The following is a 19,735-nucleotide window of genomic DNA, read 5'->3' on the forward strand; positions in this document are numbered from 1 at the left end:
ATTTTTTTCTGTAATGGCCAAATGGTAAATGTTTTAGGCCTTGTGGGCCATATGGTCTCTTTTGAAACCACTCAACTCCGCTGTTGAGCACAAAAGCAGCCATAAATATATACATGAATGGGCATGGCTGTGTGCCAATAAAACTTTATTTACAAAAACAGGTAGCTGGACGGACACGGCCCTGGGGACGTAGCTGATCTCCTCTTTGGCCCCTATTTTTGCTTCAAGGCAACAGCTTTCTATCCTAATGATATCGTCTTGGCAAGAGTCGGGGGACATCATGTTTACTTGGCCCCCACTTTGTGCCACTCTGTGCTTGGTGCTTTGATGTGTTAGCACATGAATGCAGAGAACACCTTTCTTAGGAGGTTAGTGACTGTTTGTTTAATCACTCTTGTTTAATGGGGGATAAACTGAGGCTCAGGGTTGCTACCTTGCCTAACACCTACCTGAGCGGTGGAGCTGGGATCTAACCCCACTTCAAGCCTTCACCTGCCCAGCACACTACAGCTGTTCAGGTCAGTTTGTGACCCATGTGTCACATGGGTCTGTGTCTTGTCAGCACAGACAAGAGAAAGGTGTCTCCAAAAGGGGGAGGCAGGGTAAAACCAGCCTTGGATTTAATTCCTTCTCCTGTGGATATTTGGGAACCTGCGGTAGCTCCAAGAATGAATTCACCAGCTCCTCAAATTCACTAGAATGTCCAGCATCACTGAGACCTGTTCTCCAAACCCACCAGCAAGCACCATCAGCCTCAGCATTGTCTTTCTGCCTTCATCTATAGAAGGCCCCAGGACTTCTAACAGCACCATCAAGCAAAGAGCCATTAACCAGCAACCAATCACACATGAGTGAACAGAGGTCCAAGACCCAACGGAAGTGGAGTTCCCAGTCTAGAACTCCAGCCACTCATTGGCCACTCCTGATGAAAGGCGGGAGATGGAGCACAGGATGGAATCCAGGAAGGACTCCTGGTTCTAGAACAAAGCCCCAACCAAAGTCAGTATCGCCCAGGAAATGGCCCAAGCCTTCCACCAATGCACTGTCTGAAAAAAATGCCTGATTTTTGTGGACGGAAGAGCCCCGAGGTGGGTGGTCGGCCAGTTTCACAAACTCTGGGTGACCGTTGGGTCAGGAGCAAGTCTGTACTACAATATGTGTTTCTGGGTGGCAGGAAGTACAAAAACCTGTTACGGAACGTTTTCTGTGCACCCCCTGACTGGGTCACCCAGGTCTACAGCGTGAGAACATAAACCCAGGGTGAAGGATCGCAGAACATTGACAAGTGAAGGGGTCTAAACTCTCTCATGGTACCCAACAGCCAGAGGTTTCACGGAGACCAGGAACTTCTTCCCCAAGAGAGCCAACCTGTGTCACCCGCCCCTGTTGGCTGGGCTGGTGGGCGTCTGGCGATGGGACTCTGGGCCGGGGGGCGAGGCCACCTACCTGAGGAGACAGGCCGTTGCTGACGGGGTTCATGTGGTTGGAGGATGCCGCTGGGTTCATGAAACTGTCTGAGTAGCTGGAGAAGCTGTGGCGGGCTCCATAGGCAGCGCTGGTGTCTGCGGCGGCAGCGGCGGCCGCTAGCCCCCCCTGGTGCATGGTGGATGGCGGGAGGGGTTGGGGTCGGTGCACGGTGCTGCTCCCATCTGTGGAGAAACCCAGGAGATGGCCTGAGCAAGGGCCTCACCTTGGAGGGCGGGCCTCCTGGGGCAGGGAAAGAACCTCCCGTTTGAAAGGCAAGCCACGAGCCTCCTTCTCCAAATCCACTTCCAGTGGAGGGAAGGGACCCCCTTCTCTCCCTACTTGAGATGGGACAATCTGGCTTCTGGGCAGGGCACTAGGGACTGGCCAAATCTTGACAGCCAACTAACATGCCAGACAACTTCCAGGCAACTACAAGCTGGCCCTGTTGCTCAGTGTTTAGCACACAGTAGGTGCTCAATAAATGTTACCTGGACTGAAACTCAGACATCCTTGGGGACTCTGTTAATTTACCCAGACCTGTCCGCATAGCATTTTGTGAGCACTAATCATTGGCCAGGTGCTTTCACAAATACCATCTAAGGGTATGAAGCAAGAATATGGATTCTATTTTATAGATGAAGAGACTGAGGCAGGAAGGGTTGGGCCACTTGTGCAAGGTGACAAGGCTAGTGAGTGACAGGACCAGCGGTTGAAGTGCTGCATCTGCTCCTAGCTGCTCTGCTGCTACTCCAGTCTGACAAGACCCTTCTATGCAGCCTTTTAGCCGATGAGAACATCATCACTGGCAATGGTTCAATTTCTCATCAAGTATCCCAGGGAGGGTCCCTCGCCCCTCTCCTCAGTCTCCAGAGCTCCAGCCTGCCAGTCCTTTAAAAGGGGGCATTGGGGCTTCATGAGGCAGATACCAAGTAGCGGGATTCCTGATGTGTGCTGTGGGGGTGAGGGGGTGGGGAGAGAAGGGAGAGGGCAGAACTGAAACAGGATCCAGGAGGGAGGGCAGGAGAAAGCCTTCTCCCCAGCCAACACTCACCATCTCCTCTGCATTTTAATAAGAGCCCAGGAGAGTCACGTGACTTTACAGTTTGAGAAGCTCTACGCTAAACATGGCAATGGAGGCGACCTGCTGGGCCTCACCTGGCTGCTCTGTGGCCTCTTGGCAAAGCCAAGAAGTTCAAAGGCAGGACCTCACCCTTTTGGTCTTAAGAATCTGTCCACATAAAAGTAGACAAATGGTCATAAATATACAACCCTTGGATAGGGCAAGGGGAAAGGGACAAAGGGGCACTTCTGAGATACCAGGGAGGGGCTCGGGGGCTCACCTTGGGAGATGGTGGTGGTGGGATAGGTAGAGTCCGGCAGCTGGTAAGGGGGCAGCGTGGGCATGCCAGTGGGTGGGAAGCCCCCTGGCAGGAGGTGGTTGAACGCTGCCAGCTGGTTGGCTCCCGCTTGCTTACGCCAACGGGCACGGCGGTTACTGAACCAGACCTGGGGGATCGAGAACAGAGAATGGAGAGCCCTCGGCCTGGCTCCTGGAGGAGAGCTGAGTCTCAGCTGGAACCGGGCCCCCAGCCATCACCTTCCACCCAGCCAGCATCTTCCCCGACAGGAGGACATCCCCATCTTCATGCAGCTCTGGAGTGTTTGCCAAGCAATTTAATAGGCATGGTTCCATTCTGTCCTCACCATGACCCAGTGAGGAGGTTATTATCATTATCCCCATTTTACAGATGAACAAACTGAGACCCAGAGAGTGGCTGACTTGCCCACGTGACAGGCTGTTTGACTCTTGGTCCAGTGCTCTTTCCACTGTCGCTGTTCCTTCCCCAAGGGACGTCCATAGGTGACTGTCCTTGTTTCAACACACACGCACTCCCCACCTCCTCCAGGAAGCCCACAAGGAGGAAACCACACATCCAAAACCCACCTGAATGAGACCCACCTGCCAGACTCTGATATGAAAGCTAGTTCTTTGTCTGGAGCCTGAAGCCTTCCTTTGCTTGTCCAGCACAGCCCCCCCTTGATTAGGAAAGCCCACCTCCCACAGACACAGGGGTTTGTTAAGTGTCAGTGGACAACTAACCTAACATCTTCAGAGTCTCCCTTCCCTTCAAGCCCTATACTGCCGCTTCACATGTCTGTCCATGGGTAGACCTTCCCATTCCCACTTTACAGAAGGGGAAACCAAGGCTCACAGAGGTCAAGTAACTTGCCCAAGGCCACACAGCTAATCTGTACTAGATCTGAGGCTCAAACTTAAGTCAGTCTGACTTTTTAGAGTCCACTTATCTGGATTAGCAACAAGTTCTCGGATGGGCCACAGAAAGAGAATAACTGTGTGCAACAAGCGCTGCTCTGAGGGGGCTCTTTTCCACCTTCAGGCTTTGCATATGCTGTTCCCTCTAACTGGAACACTCTTCCTTGCAGCTGGCTACTTGGCTTGTAGACTCAGCTGCAATGCGTCCTCCTGCTCCGATTCCCTAATCACTGCTTGGAAGTATGTTCAGGCAGGTCCCCGCCTTCTCTCAGGTAGTGTGTGTACACACACTTCCTCACAGGAGCAGTCATTCTATTTACTTGTTTCTTGGTGATGCTTCTCTTTGTCCTCTCTTCAGGCTCCAGGCCCCGTGGGCAGAGGCCCTGCATGCTTTGCTCACTGCTCCATAGCTTCTCAACCAATGCTTGTTGAGTGAATGAATGAATGAGTGAATGAATGAACCAGGGAAGGCAGAGATGGCGCTGGTGTGTCTTGCTGGAGCAGGGGCCACAAGGCTCAGTTGGCAGACCCTCCTGGTGGGGTGAAGACCCCGCCCTTCCCTGGCATGGTATCACTTAAGACCCCACACCTCTAAATCTTGTCCGCTGACATGCGGGAGGGGAGTCTCAGCTGGGTGGAGGGTGCTTATGTGTCCGTGGTATCATTTGTCTTTTCTCCCAAGGGAGAAACGGTGTTCAGTGGACAACTAACATCCAAGCTGGATGAACAGAATCGCCAGCTTTGGCGCCTTTACAATGCACGGGAAAAGGCAGCCAAATCAGGAGGAAAAACTGGCGCAGAAGTAAAATTCAAGTCCTGACTTCTTCCCATCTCCCCAGGGCACACAGGGCTTCTCCAGGGACGTCCTGGGGTGGGATGGATGCCGGCCAGTCAGACTGAGGCTGCCTCAATGCTGGGAGGAGTGGGCAGTGTCTCCTGCTCCCTGCTTCGGGAAGGCGTGGAAAACAGTTTTGTTTTAATTCCTCGTTTCTCAAAGGGTGGGACTCCTGTTGCCCACGTTGGGGAGATGTCCCAGATGGTGTGACACAGACATTAAATAACTCTAAGCCGCTTCATTTCTCCTCCAGTGCTCCTTCCTGCCTTCCTAGCACTTGCTAAGCTCCCTTTTTAACACACTGAGTTGACCTTTTCCTGCAGGACTTTTATTATATCCTTTTATTTTCCTTGTGTGTGTGTGTGTGTGTTTCCAGTTGCCTTCCTTCTATGAAACTGAGATGCACTTTTATTTAAAAAGATGTTGATATTTTTTTAAAAAAGTAAATAACAATATGGAAAATGCAAATGTGGCAAAAATCGTCATGATGGTCAGAGAATCACTTAAGTGTGGGATATGCTGGTTTACTTTGTTACATGGCAACTGTTCCTTAGGGGTGGGTCATCTATTCCTCAAACGAAGAGCACTAAATAAAGTTGGAGACATTCTTCCCCCTTACTCCTTTCCCTTCGTTCCTTCCCCTTCTTGCCTTCCTTACTTCCCTCCTTCTCAGCTTGAACCTTTACTGGGACTCTGAACTGTGCCAAGCAAGACACTAAGGAGAGAGAGGAACAGGACACAGCACTAGCCCTTAAGCTACCCTCTGCCTGGGCACACAACAGTCACACCAAAGAACAGTTGCTTTTCAGTGCAGTGATGGGGTGGCATGCAAGGTGCTCTAAGGAGGTGTGAGGAGGGGCTTCCAACTTCACCTCTCAGAATCCAGGAGGGCTTCCTGGAGGAGAGGACATGCCCTTTGCTGTCAATTCTCTCACCTCTTTTCACCTTTATTGTCCTGTTTCCCCAGGGCTGCCTCTACCCCAGCAGGCAACTCCCTCCTCACAAAGTGTAACACGATGGTTAAAAGCAGTGACTCTGGAGCCCGACTGCCTGGGTTTGAACCTTGCCTTTGACTCCTAGCTAAGATGGACCAATTCCATTGTCATTCTGTGCCTCAGTCTCTTCATAAAATGTGGCTAATAATAGCACTCACCTCCCAAGTGGTTCTGGACCTCGAATGAGTTAACGCAGGCAAAGTGCTTAGAACAGTATCGACAACGAATATTCCACCGGAAACTCTCCGATGGCTGAGTTGGGAGGGCTCTCAGCCAGCAGCCGGTGCAGGCTACCTAGCTACAGGTGGGGAAATGGGGGCTTCATGAGGGACAGTGGCAGCCTGGCACCCCACGCAGAATCCCCGATCAGGGTTGAGTTCTTTGAAAACAGAGGCTGAGTTTTATTCTTCATTTTTGATCCTTCCCTCCACACTTAGTAATAGAAACAGACTATTTCACCTGGCTCTTTTTTCAATGCAACACAGAGGAAAAGAACATGACCGACAGACTGGAGCTCAAGTCCCAGCACAGTTGCTTATGAACTCTGTCTGTAGGAAGTTACTTCTCTTGCTAAATCTCAGATTTCTCACCTGCAAAATGGAGAGACTAATTGTATCTACCTCCTGGGATTATGGTGAAGGTAATAAAGATAATGTATGTAAAGCATTGAGCATCGCGCCTGGCGTATAAGAAGTGCACTATACACGTTATCTAGTGTTACGACCAGATTCGGTTTAAGTTGCTAATTAGCGAGTCCCTCTAGTGCCTCCAAAAGGGGATTCCGTTCAAAGTGGCCTCTGTTTCTAGAAGAAACGCAGGCTCAGGGATGTTGGCATTGGGACACAATGAATTTGTTTACATCCAAGGAAGAGGTATGTAAGGTTGGGGTCAGCCTCCAGCTGTTTAGAAATGAAGGTTTCCTCCAGAGAAAGTTATTGGTCTGCCTTCCTGCCCATTTTGTTGCCCTTCAGGGTGGCCTGGGCTTTCTGTAGACTGAGACAGGGATGTCTCTGCCAGACATCAGGGGTGCTATGGGACACCCTGCAAGCTTCAAAAGCAGGGCTGGAGGGGAACCAGAGGGAGGTAACACACTTGCGTTACTAGAACCCCTCCTGACATGTGTTTACCTGCTGACTTGTTTATTTGAACATCAACTCCACGACAGCAGAGATTTCTGTCTGCTGAATCCCGGGAACCTAGAACAGTGTCTGACACACAGGTGGTGCTCAATAAATGAGTGCCCGATGAATGAACCTGGAGTTTCAAGATGGCCAGCATTGGAACCACCAAGAACAGGTGGAGTTTTAATAAGAACAACCCCCCTCCCCCACTTACGGCGCTTTTGTATGCTAGCTACTTCCTAACTTTGTGTGTACGTGTGTTTCCGCGTCATTATTTAATCTTCAGAACGAGGCAGACCCTGTTGTCATCTCCATTTCGCAGATGAAGAAACTGAGGGTGGAGGGGTAAGTGATGGCTCTGGAATACCGAGGCATCTGGCTTTGAGACTATGCTGAACCACTTCACTATCCCACCCATTTCCCAGGGCCACCGAGATGAGATGGTATAGGACTGCAAAATCCCTTCACCATGAACTCTTAGAACCAGAGGTGAAGACCTCAAAGGTCTAGCGCCATAAAATCTAATAAACGGTACTTCGGGGGCTTCGAGGTCCCTACCAAACTGTGCATAGCTGGAACTCTCTCACCAGGGTCTCTGACCAGCTGGACATTGGACTTTTGCTTGAATGCTTCTGGTACCAGTGATCTCATCACTTCACGAGGTAGCCCTGATTGTCAATAAGTAAGGATTCTAGAGCTTTAAGGGGCCTTAGCGACCATTTAGTTTGATCCCTTTATTTATAGATGGGAAATTAAGTGTCAGGAAAGGAATCTGAGCTGTTGAAGGTGACACAGCTGATCAGAGGCAGGGACCGATGAGAACCCAGACCTGGGGCTCTGAGCCCTGTGCTCTTAGGACATTTCCCTGTTGACCCTGGTCCCACCCTCTGGGGCCTCTCAGAGCAGCCAGGTCCTCCAACTCTCCTGTTCTCCAGGCCGAAAGTTGTATCATTCCTGTCTCGATTATTTTGGTTAGCCTTTGTTCATTCTTTAAAAAAAAAAAAAAATCAACATTTATTGTTCCCTCCTCTGCAGAGAAAGCTCTCGGGCTAAGGAGGGAAGACCTAGCCCTGCTCTTGGAAGCCCACAGTCTGAGTGGGAAGAACCAGCCCTGAGCTGGGGGGGCCCAGAGTCTGACTGGGGAGTCAGCATGTGGAGGATGTCTGCTTTGGCCCCCTCGCTGTGGCTTTGCCTGGGCTCTGGCCATTCCCACTATTCCCAGCCCCCCTCCCTCGTTGGACCTTGAGTGACACCTGTTTTTGGGTCCCCTGGGCCAATAAAAGCACTGCCCTGACAGCCAGGAAATTTTACAAGGAGCAGTTAGGCTTCAAGGTGGTGGGAAGCAGCCTGGCCCCCAGACATGGGAATGAGAAAGCACCCAGGAATGTGCCCAGGAGAACAGCTGCAGGAGGATTGAGGGGAGGGAGGCCCGAGCTGGGGGCAGGCTCAGATATCACCCTGGAAAGGAGGGAGGGAATGAGATGAGCTGGCTGCTGCTGCCTGCCCGCTGCCCCTTGGGGTCTCCCTCAAAGGCAGCCAAGGGCCCCCCACTCCAGGAGTGGGGGTGGGAACGGCGGAGGGAGGTGCACTGGTTCTTGGAGTGCTTTAATGCCACTTTGCTTCTAGAATTTTCCCTTTTGCTTTCAAATTCCAGGCTCTGAGTCAACGTCTTTTTCCTGGATGTAAAGAACCTGGGCTTTGGCATAGGCCCACCCAGCTCAGCCCCTGTTGGGCTCTGTGCCCCTGGGCACGTCACTTCTCTAAGCCTCAGTTTCTGCACCTGTGGCTCATGGGGTGTGACCATACTGACCTCACGAGGTGGTCTGAGGTTCCTTCAGCTCATGTAGGAGAAGCCTCAAACCCTGTGACTGGCCCAAGATGGGTGCCCAGCAAAGGCTAGTTCTCCTTGGATGGAAGCGCCCTCAGGGAGCAGTTTGGAGTGGTCCCTCTGCAGACCTGCCTCCTCCATTCAAGAAGACAACAGGCCAGGAATGGGTTCCCACAGGAGCTATTCATCATGACCTTCCTCTTTCACCACCCAGCCTGAGCCCTTCCCAGCCTGGCCCCCAGAGAATCTCTCTGCACTTGGAAAAGGACTGCAGGCCTTGGAATCTGAGAGCTCAGCCTGGGGAGAGGAGGCCGGTCCCTCCCCCACTGCAGGCCGTGAACTCCACACGGGCTCTGCTTTCTGCACTCTCCCTTCCCCCAGCCCTGCTGCTTAAGAACTGCACATTTGAGGGGGTAGAGGGCCTGCTCAAGGTCTGCCCACCTTCCCGCTGATGCTTCTAATCCACCAGGAACATGCCTGCCCAGTCTTCTTGCATGCTTCCCATAACAGAAAACTCACTGCCTCTCTTAGGAAGCTAGGTCTGTTTAGGAAATTTCCTCCTGACTACTTCCTCCCCTCATCAGAGATTTGGAGACTTTTACCGTGTTTCCCCAAAAGTCAGACCCAGCTGGACCATCAGCTCTAATGCGTCTTTTGGAGCAAAAATTAATATAAGACCTGGTATTATATTATGTTATATGAGACCTGTTCTTATACTACAGTAAAATAAGACTGGGCCTTATATTAATTTTTGCTCCAAAAGACGCATTAGAGCTGATGACTCGGCTGGGTCTGATTTTCAGGGAAACACGGTATACTCCCTAGGCCCTCTCTTCTGGCTGAACTAGTGCCCTTCCTTCGTCTCTCCTTTTTCCTCCCTCGCTCTCTTGCTCTTTTCTTCTCTCCCTCCATCCCTCCTTCCCTCTTGTTCCTGAAGTCCTTGCTGCCTGGAGAGGTGAACGCAAACCAACAGGCCTCATGACAGCTCCTGGCTCCCATGGGGCTGTCCACTGCTCCTCCAGTCAGCCAGCCAGTCAACCAACATTTGCTACTCACTGTGCATCAAGTGCCGGTGGCATGACTTGTCTAGGGTCCCCAACCACCGGCTGCAGAAGCCCCCGGAGGTCCACTGAACCCTCAGACCCTGGCCACCCCTACCTTCTCAGTCCCAGTTGGTGGATTATGCCTGCCGTGTAAACACCTGAAACGCCTCCATACCTGCACGCGGGCCTCAGTCAGCTTGGTCCTCTGCGCCAGCTCCTCGCGGGTGTAGATGTCTGGGTAGTGTGTCCTCTCGAAGGCCTTCTCCAGCTCCTCCAGTTGCTCGGCCGTGAACGTGGTCCGACTGCGGCGCTGCTTACGCTTCAGAGGGAGGTCGGGTTCCGACTCCACATCTGAGCCCTCGTCCAGCCGGTTTCCTACAGCCAGGTGAGAGGCAGGAAGAGGACAGGGCCTGGTGAGATGGAGGGGTGCTTTGTGCCCACCGTCAGGCCCATCACTGCGCTGAGATCAGCTCCCTCCTTGAACGCAAGGAGAAGGCTGCTCCCACAGCATCGTTTATCAAAGGGAAGGATGGGAAGCAACCTCCATGCCTCGTCCTAGGGGATTGGTTAAATGCCTTATGATGTCACCATTCCTTTATATATACAGAAGGTGCCAAAAACAATGTATACACATTTTAAGAAAGGAAAACTGTATTAAAATTGTAATACCCAATACATACCAATAACAAAAGAGGAATACAAGTCACGTTTGACTTCTGCAATTACAAGAGGTGCTCAGAGTGGTTACCATCAGCGTCCAGAGACTTCTGATGATGGCAAACTACGACTTGAGTAACGTTAGCTGAAGTATCCACTTGTGTAAATTTTTTGGCACCCCCAATATGTTAAAAAAAAAATCCCCTCTATTTGGGCATTTAGGTTATTTCCACTGACACAGAAGGATGTCCATAACGTAGGACCCAGGGGGTGGTTTCACAATGAAATACATTTGTCAAAATTCCTAGAACTATATTCTCCAAAAAAGGGAGAAGTTTACCATATATTAACTAAACTTCAATAAACCATATTTTAAGAAAAGGGCAAGGTACGAACCAGGGTGCAAAGAGCAATCCCACTTGTGGAAAAAGTGTGCATGACACAGTATGAACATTACAGTCCAAAGTTAACAAATGCTAACCTCCAGGATGATAGGAATTTTGTTTTCTTCTTTATACTTGTTTATTGTTTCATATTTTTAAAATGATGACCATTTAAACAACAACACTATTGCATTTGGGGAAAATATTACAAAAACTAAGGAAAGGAGGAAGGCAAGAAGAAATGAAGGGTGGGAGAAAGGGATGGAGGGAGGGAATGCAATCACTATTTGCATTCCTTAATGTGTCCTGTCCTTACCCCTGTTTTTACTCAATTGCTTCAAATGTTTGTCACATAAACAGGTCTTGGCCCCTTTCAAAAGGGACAACCTTCCCACCCCCACCCCCACCCCCAATAACCTAATATCCTCTTAAATGTCAAGTGGAGATGAAGGGAAAGGCATTCTGGGAAGGGGGAAGAGCATGCACAAATCCCAGCCCCACCTTGGGGCCCTCCTAATCTTATGAGTGTCAAAGGGCATGATGGGTCATGTTATCGTGGGGCTGCAGCCACAGCTGGGAGGTCATCCAGTCTCGGGCAATGTCCCTCCGTCCTGGGTCCCCTTCCCTCCATCCTGCAGCCTTGGCCATTAGGCAGTCATTCCTGCTTTTTATTGGTCATTGCCAGGCTGCCCCTGATTGTGACAGCACACAACAAGGGAACCGAAGGCAAGAGAGACTTCCCCTCATCACTGCTGCCTCCTCCCTAAGAGCAGAGACTGAGGTGGATCCAACCCCCTCCTCCAGCCTTTCCTGGCTGCCTAGCAACCTGTCACTGAGAGCAGGCCACAGGAGGCAGAGCTGGCATCCTGGGGCACCTTCCTCAACATGTCTGGGGCTCAGAGCCGAGGACAACTCATCGTCAAGGATTCATTTCCTGAAACTCACTGCCTCACCTCAGTTTTCTGACAGTGACAAGGAGAGCGAGCCCTGGAGGTCTCAGAAAGAGGCAGCAGCACCCGCCGGCAGGAAGGGAGGCCAGCCCACAGACAGGGAACGAAACGCCAGGCTCCGGTCCTCCATTGGGGACCCCCGAGTTCACACAGGAGCTGAGTGAATGGGGATCAGGGTTGTCGGGGGCAAAATCTATGGGCAGAGACTGTGCTCAGAGCTGGGAGGTCAGACTGGGGAGAAGACACAGACACCGCCCGTCCTGGGAGAAACCCCTCTCAGTAAGTCTCAGTTCAGTCCAAAACAGGGGTGTCCAACAGAACTTTCTGTGGTGATGGAAACGTTCTAGGTCCGTGTGGTTCTGTGAGGCAGCATGAGCCCTCTGGGGCAACAAGCACTTGAAATGGGCCCAGTGCAATTGAAGAGCTGAGTTTCTCATGTTATTTCATTTGAATTCAAACGTACATAGCCCCACGTGGCCGGAAGCTACCACCCAGGACAGCGTATCTTTAACACTCCTCTTCTGCCTTTTTCACAAGGAGACGCCCGGCCTCAAGCTCAGAGCTTTCTGCACGCAATAGTCTCCAGGTAGATTTAACAACAAACATGGTGTGTTTTTATGGTTCCCATCCATTTATAGGACATGATACTGATTTTCCATTTACAAGAGCTTCCTTGGATTCAGTTTTTTGTATAAAGTAAAATATTAAGGGAACAATAGGCCAGGCTACGGGACTATAACCAAAAGCATGACTGCAGTTAGCAGCTAACTGACCGTGAGCTAGTAAAGGTGCATCTGATCCTGCCTCGCCAGCCTCAGTGCCCACTCAGGCCCCATATGCACCTGATGCCCTTGCCCTCCAAACGATGTGCAGCTTTCTAGACTCATCGTGGAGTTCTGAGTCTATTTCTTCCTCGTCTCCCTGTCCCTCCCCGTACTCAGCATGGATCTGGGAACTCTGGGCCCAGAGAGATGCCCAGACCAAAACCCAGAGTGGAAAAGGCAAGTCAGAGCCCACAGTTCTTTGAAAGGATCTGGAATGACCTCTCTAGGATGTTAGCAGTTGCCATAACAACCCTCTGGATGCTAAGTGGAGAGAGCAAGGCTCTGTCCCACTAGCCGGGAGATGGAGAGAGATCGCAAGAGAACTGGACTATAGTCTGTGTGTAACTTCAGTCCTCTGAAAAAGATCTCTCTCCTCCTCCCCGATCCAGTCCAGGGGAAGAGATCCTTCTAGGTCTGAGCCAGCCTCACAACAGGTCTGGGGCTATTGGCTCTTTTACAAATGAGGAAAACAAGGCTCAGAGAGGTTGTGTAACTTGATGGAGGCCACACATCCAGTCAGCCTATGCTCATTCCTGGGCAGGGGTGGGGAGGAAGGACAGATTGGGAGGGAATTTGGGGGCCCTCTGGGGCAGCTCTGGTCTAGTCAAGAGTCCTGGTCTGGGAGGCCTGACACCTGGATTCTGGGCTCTGTCCCGCCCTCCTTGTGTGGCCACGGCCAAGTCAATTGTCCTCTCTGGAACTGTTTTCTCTACTGTAAAAATGGAGATAATGATACATCCCTCTCATGCCTCCCTGAAATGCTTTAAGAATGGAATGAATAAAGACTGTGGGAGTGACCTGGAACCTGTACAGGGCACGTGAGGGATGATAATGATGATGACACAAAAGGGAAGAGGGTGGGGGGTGCAGGACCAAAGCAGTGTGAGTGAGGGGGGCTCATTCCCAAAGAACCCCGATGCCACCACACTTCCCTCATTTCGCTTTCCCCAATGATGCCCTCCCCTCCCCCTCTGGAACCCTTTAGTCTCAGAGTTTAATTAATCAACAGGATTATGTGGGCTTGGCCGCAGAGAGGCCCTGCTGGCGGGGGCCGAGTCATCCATGCATCGCAAGCCTGAGCAGCTGGCACAGGGAGGGGTACATGTGGGGAGAATGGATATGGGAGCGCATTCATTAAACAGAGGCTGGATCGGGGTGGCAGTGGGGGAGTGGCCTCCTGCCATCCTGCTCTCAAGCAGCTGTGAGATGGAAAGGTCCCAAGGGTGGGGGTGCGACAGAGCTGGTGCTGGTCTGGAAATAGCCTCGAGAGAGGGTTATGGTGAGGGACCCTGTCTCTGGGTTCCTGGATCCTCACTCTGCTTAGGGATGTGGGGAATCGGATACAGAGCAAGGAAGAATCCCAGCCCCACCTTGGGGCCCTCCTAATCTTATGAGGAACAAACATCCTCCGTCTTAGGAAGCTCCCAGCAGATGGAGATCACTCCTGTTCTGGGAAGTTCCCAGTCCGATGAAGGAAACACTGCTTCCAGATGAATTGGGGCCAGGGGAGGAGTAAAACGCATGACTTGAAAGAGCCAGACAGCAGCGTGAGCATAGAATGAGGGGTGGGAAGGGTGACAGGAGCCATTTGGTTTGTCAGAGCTTACGAGTGGGCAGGAACGAGGACTGCGCAGGGCTGAGTCCAGCTCAAGCCAGGCTGATGGAGGTGGATAGAATGTTGCTTGGGGGGCGGGCGGGGCGGGCAGCTCTCACAGCCTGCACCCCAGCCTTGCCCCCTCCTTCAAAGCTCGCTAGCTCTCACAGCTGCTGACTCAGGAAGCTCAGCTAAGCCATGAGGTTCTGCCACCATCGGCCCTGCCCACATGTCAGATTCACCCCACCACTCCATGTGGTTCCTGGTTTAGCCCTCGGCTTCCTTAAGTGACCCAGCCAGGCTATCTTACACCTCCTTGCCTTTGAACGGGTGGCTCCTCTGCTTGGAACACCTCCCCCCCCTTTCACTGGGCACACTCCTACTCATCCAGCAAAACCCAGCTCACGGCTGTCTCTTCTAGCAAGGTTTCCTGGGCCCATCCAGGCTGGTTTCAGTGCCCATCCTCGGGGCTCTCAGAGCTTATCGGGAGACACCAAACTTGCCTGTTCATGGACCTTTGAATCCCACTGGACCAGGAGATCCTGGAGTGCAACAGGGACTATGCCTGGCATACAGCAGGTGCTCAATAGAGGCTTCTTAGATGAACAGGGCTTAGTAGGATGATTACAAAGCTCCTTTTGGACCCTGACACACTGCAATAGTCTAACCTTGTGCACAGCACACTACAGTTTACAAGCCCATTCATTGTTCTAACACACTTTCTCCCAATAACCCTGGGGAGCCAAGCAGGCACTAAGAGACCCATTTTACGGATGTTCAGTGGAGTCCCAGGGCAGCGAGCCTGGGAAGAAAACCCAGGACTCAGAACTCCCAGCCCAGTCAGAGCCAACTTTGCTACAGTGAATTCCGGGGGATGGAGAATTCCATTTCTGATCATGAAAACGAAGGTGGCTTTTTCTCTCCATCCCCACCCGCCAAACCTTCCATGCTCTCCCTTTTGCCAAAGGAAAAGCCTTCAAATGAGATGGCCACAATTTCTGGACCTACAGGAGGGAGCTGACCCATCTCCAAATCCTTGCCATTCTAGATGAGGGGAAACCAGCAGTGGCCTTGAGGTGTGGGACCCTTCTCTTAGACCCCCACCTCTGCAGAGACGCCCTCCCACCCCTGTTCTGGGCTCCCATCCCACTGCCTCCCAACCTAACCTTTATTACAGTTTAACATAGGACGGCTAGGAGCTGCAGCACAGAAACGAATCACATAATAGTTGATATGCGTTTTAATCAAGTAATTCGGGCAGAGCTGGGAGCTGGCGAGTATGGGCCCAGCATCCCTGAATACCAAACAGGCCTGGGCGCAGGTCTCAGAAAATGGAAAAGTCATTTACAGCTCAGCTGGGGGCCCAGAGAACCAGGACCATAGCAGCACCCTCCCTGCCCCTCTGCTGGAACCGCTCAGCTGTAACCAGGGCATGGTGTGTGCGTCTAGGAAATGTCTGCAGGAGCCGGCTGCACACAAGGGCCAGGCAACAGGGCGTCAGATGAACAGGTGGGGCTTGGACCCCAAAGTCAAACCTCCCTGGAAGCGACACTCACCCAGACTTCTGCCCAAACTTCTCTTGGGTGCCCATCTCAGTACCCCCACCCAAGTATCCAAGTGGCAGACCTGGCACTCATCCTTAATACCCCTTTCCACCTTCTGCCTTAACACCTCACACACAACCAGCCCGGCACCAAAGCTGGGAGATTCAGAACCCCTGTTAGCTCCGAACCTACCCCATACCCGCAGCCATGGCCCTGCCCTGGAGTCTGTCCTCTCCATCTCCCCCTGGTCTCCAGCAACCCCAGCTACTGCAGGGTTTTGCATAGGCTGTGCCCTCTGCTTGAAGTACCCTCCCCACACCCTTCCTGGCCTGCAGTCTGCAGCTGGCCAGGCGAAGCAGAGTGGGGCATTTAAAAGCACAGGCTCCTGACGCAGTTTGCCTGGGTTCTATGAATTCCACATGTGTGTAAAATATGAGTAATATTAGCGTACACACACACACACACACACACACACACACACACACCTGCCCACCCTCCTTGCTTTGTAGTTTTTCTACAGCGCAGATCGCAGTCAGGCATGCTAAATATTCTATTTTATTGACTGCTCTCAACGCCCCCCCCCCCTCGTCCTGGTCATCGCTAGAGCACAAGCTTCCTGAGGGTAGGCGTTTTTGTCTTTTTTGTTCACTGCTGAATCTCCAATGCTGGGCACAAAGTGGATACCCAAATAGTTGTTGAATGAATGAATGAATGAATGAATGAATGAATGAATGTGTGACTATATTAACACCCATGAAACAGTGCCAGGGACAAGTGCGTGTTCAGCAAGTATGTATGTCTGTTACATGCTGTTGAGTCAGCTCCAACTCCTGGAAATGCCATGAATGAGTGACGCCCACAGTGTCCTGTCCTCAACAGCCCTGCTCAGTTCCTGGAGATTCACGCCCATGGCGTCTTTTATGGAGTCTGTCCATCTCATATTTGGTCTTCCTCTTTTCTCCTGCTTTCCATTTTCCCAGCATTATTGTCTTTTCCAAAAAAAAAAAAAAACCCTGCCTTCTCATGATGTGCCCAAAGTAGGACAACTTCAGTTTTTTCATTTTTGCCTCCAGTGATGTTCCAAGTTCCATTTTCTCTAGGACCCACGTGTTCATCTCTGGCGGTCTAGGGTATGCGTAGAACTCCCCCCCAATATCATACTTCAAATGAATCCATTTTTTTCCCTATCAGCTTTCTTCACTGTCCAGCTTTCTCCTCCGTATGTAGTAATTACGTACAAAGGAATACGAGCGTGTGGACAAACAAAGCCTTGGTCTCTAAGGACACATCTTTGCTCTTAGTGATCTTTCTTAATTCTTCTGTTGCTGACCTTCCAAGTCCCAGCTTCATGGGATTACTTGGCTTTTCCATTAATCCTCATCCTTTCTGACTCAGCTTAGAATCACCCCTCCAGGAAGCCTTCCCCGCAGGTACCCTCCTCCATCTGGCTCTGAGGTGTCTGCATTGCCAGAACTCAGCAAAACTACACAGTTTGATTCATTTCAGTTCTGCTCTCCGAGAGGCCTCCCAGGGTGAGGGAGGCAGTTGCAAGGTGGGGCTCCAAACAGGTTCTGTCTGACTCCAAATCCTGCGCTACTTCTCAGTTACCGAGATCAGTCAACAGACCCAACTTCACTCTCCCAATCCAAGGAAAGGAGGGAGGGGAGGAAAGCGTCTTTAGAAAGCTGGGGTGGAACTCTCACTTTGCTTACAACCTCAATTTAACAAAGCTTTTCCTTCTCCAGGACGGCAGGTCTAACCCCATCAGGCTGACTTGTTTGTTTGTTTGTTTGTTTGTTTGTTTTACTCTGAACCACAGGAATAATTTGCATTACAAACTGTGGGGCCTGATCATGGCTTGGGTGCTAACAGCATAAAACTGTTCTCAAGCAGTAGAGGGCACTCTTTATACATTCCTTCCAGGAAGGGGCAGCCCTAGGAAGAAGGAAGTAGTACTGCTTAAAGTGGTGCTGTGCAGTTGGATGGCCAGAATTCAGAGCCACGCTTTCTTAGGTTGGATCCAGAACTGTTTTGGCACCAAACCGCGAATCAAGCACAAGTCACTAATGGGAGAGAAGAGAGGGTGTGTAGAGGGCTGGAACCATCTGAGGCAGGGCACGCAGTCAGGGGAGGCTTCCTGAGTGCAGAGGTCCAAGCTGAGGTTCACCTGCCCTGACCGCAAGAGGTGGAAGCTGAAAAGGTCGTGAGGGAGCTTCCAACCTGGTCTCTTTAACCTGCTGGCATCATACGCCGTAAATGTGGAGGTTTGGAAGGGGACAGCAGGTGTGGATTGGAGAGGGAAGATGGCAGGACATTTTAAGCAGACCTCTTGGAGGCTGGAGCAAGCCCACTAGAAGAGGAACTCAGCTCACCATGTCCTTTTACATTCTGCCTGTGACTGTACGACAATCTTAAAAACAGTCCGTTTCTCTTCACTTCTTCAGAGGGCTACTGGCAGATGGCAGAGCTCGCTGTGTCAGTTCCTGAAGGGGGCTTGCCACCTGGGTCGTGTTTTATGGAGTGTGGCCCAGGCAGCCACGGTTAGACACTGGGGGGAGGTGGGAAGACAAGCTGTGGGGTCAGATGGACCTACAAGTCGTATGAATTCTAGATCTGCCTCCCCCCCAGGAGCTACAGATGCTGGGTGTGTTTTCAAACTCCAGAGCCTCATTCCCTCCATTTTTAAAACACAGACACTGATGGGGAGGGAGGGAGTCAAGAGGGAGAAAGAGAAGAGCAGAAAGCTGTGTCTGGAAGTTGAGCTCCGAGAGCTGTGGGTGCCAGGGCACTCAGAGAGACTCCTGGACCTCATCTCTCCTCTCGCTCAGACAGAAGCCCAGTAGGAGGGGAGCTGGCACTCCAGGCTCAGTCCCTGACTTTCTGTGACCTTGAGCATATCACTTGTCCTCTTGGAATCTCCATTTCCCCATCCACCCACTGGGAATAAGAATTTCCATCCACCTACTTCTCAGGGTATTAGTGTGACTGTATAGATGGGAACCTCAAAAAATGCCAAGGGGTCACTTTCATGCAATTATCACAGCCTGCTTGCCACACCAGCTCAGTTACTGCACTCCTCTAGACTGCAATTTCCTCACCTGTAAAATGAGGGAAATAGTGCCTGCCTCATAGAGTTGTCATGCACAAAGATTACATGAATTACTGCAAGACAGGGGCTTACAACAGTGCCGGGTACACAGTAGGTGCTCAATAGATGTTAGCTATTATTGTTGTCATTGCTGTTGTTATTGGTGCCTGCATACAATGAGAACTTAATGTACCTCTGTATCCCCAAGATGCAAGCTCATTTTTGCCTGGCACAAAACACAGAGGCAAGGGCTGTGTGAATAAATGAATGAACAGATGATTACATGAATGAATACCTGTTTGTCATCCCTTCCTTACTCTGCTATGATGGGGGCTCTGCACAATTCCAGCCATGCCCACAGACCCCACACTCCATCCCATCCCTAGGGGAAGCCATCCCAGGTGCAAATGGTGCCCACAGACAGGAGAGGGTGCAGGGTCTCAGGTAAGCCTGTGGCTGGCGTACAAATGTTGACAGCTGTTAAAAGTCCATAAAGGGAGACAGACCCTCAGGAAGCTGGGCTGGGGGAGACCTGAGGTGAGGCCTCAAAACCAGCGAAGGGGAAACAGCAGCAGCTGGGGCCCCAGTGACCAGATGAAGTTGCCGGCCCGGCGAGGAAAAGGCAGCGAGGCCACCCGTCAGCGCCCCACAAAGCCACTGTGAAAGGACCATATGCCTGAGAAGTCAAGCCTGCCCAGACCCTCCTTCTTCCCCTCCCCAACCCCTCTCCCTACTCCTCAGTGCTGGAGCCCGGGGAGACAGGGGGGTTGCAGCCAGTTGGAAAGTTGTCAAAGGAGGCAGGACGGAAAGTAGCCTCTGAACCCCTGGCTCCTGCCTCCTTCCTGCCATCAAATCCCCTGCCTCTGGGCTCAGCCCTGAGGGAATGGCTTCAACCTGGCACTTGCTGTACCCCAAAGACTGAACTCTGTGATCACACACTTTCTCATACAGCAGGACTGGGCACAAGGGCCACAGGGGAATACACAAAAATAGTTGCTGATGCATTTTGAGCTTACCATGTGCCTTTCCTCTAACAGGTCATGTAATCCCACTGCAACCCTAAGAGGTAAGTACTGTTATTAGTATTATTATTATTAGCCACATTTTACAGATGAGGAAACTGAGGCTAAA

The 19,735-nt window shown here is 51.4% G+C and overlaps 1 protein-coding gene across 2 annotated transcripts in view; it reads right to left on the bottom strand.

Annotated features, from left to right (window-relative positions):
- The window catches only part of PAX7 (paired box 7), a gene marked incomplete at its 5' end in the record, with an annotated part of 97,818 nt that overhangs the window by 34,907 nt on the left and 43,176 nt on the right, over nt 1–19,735 (bottom strand). For both annotated transcript variants that reach the window (XM_081056081.1, XM_081056080.1), the window contains 3 exons: nt 1,447–1,649; nt 2,808–2,973; nt 9,740–9,939. In XM_081056081.1, coding sequence (XP_080912207.1) covers nt 1,447–1,649; nt 2,808–2,973; nt 9,740–9,939 — 569 coding nt within the window. The remainder of the gene's footprint in view (nt 1–1,446; nt 1,650–2,807; nt 2,974–9,739; nt 9,940–19,735) is intronic.

This window comes from Rhinolophus hipposideros (assembly GCF_964194185.1).
Source record: "Rhinolophus hipposideros genome assembly, chromosome: 8".
Taxonomy (NCBI): Eukaryota; Metazoa; Chordata; class Mammalia; order Chiroptera; family Rhinolophidae; genus Rhinolophus; species Rhinolophus hipposideros.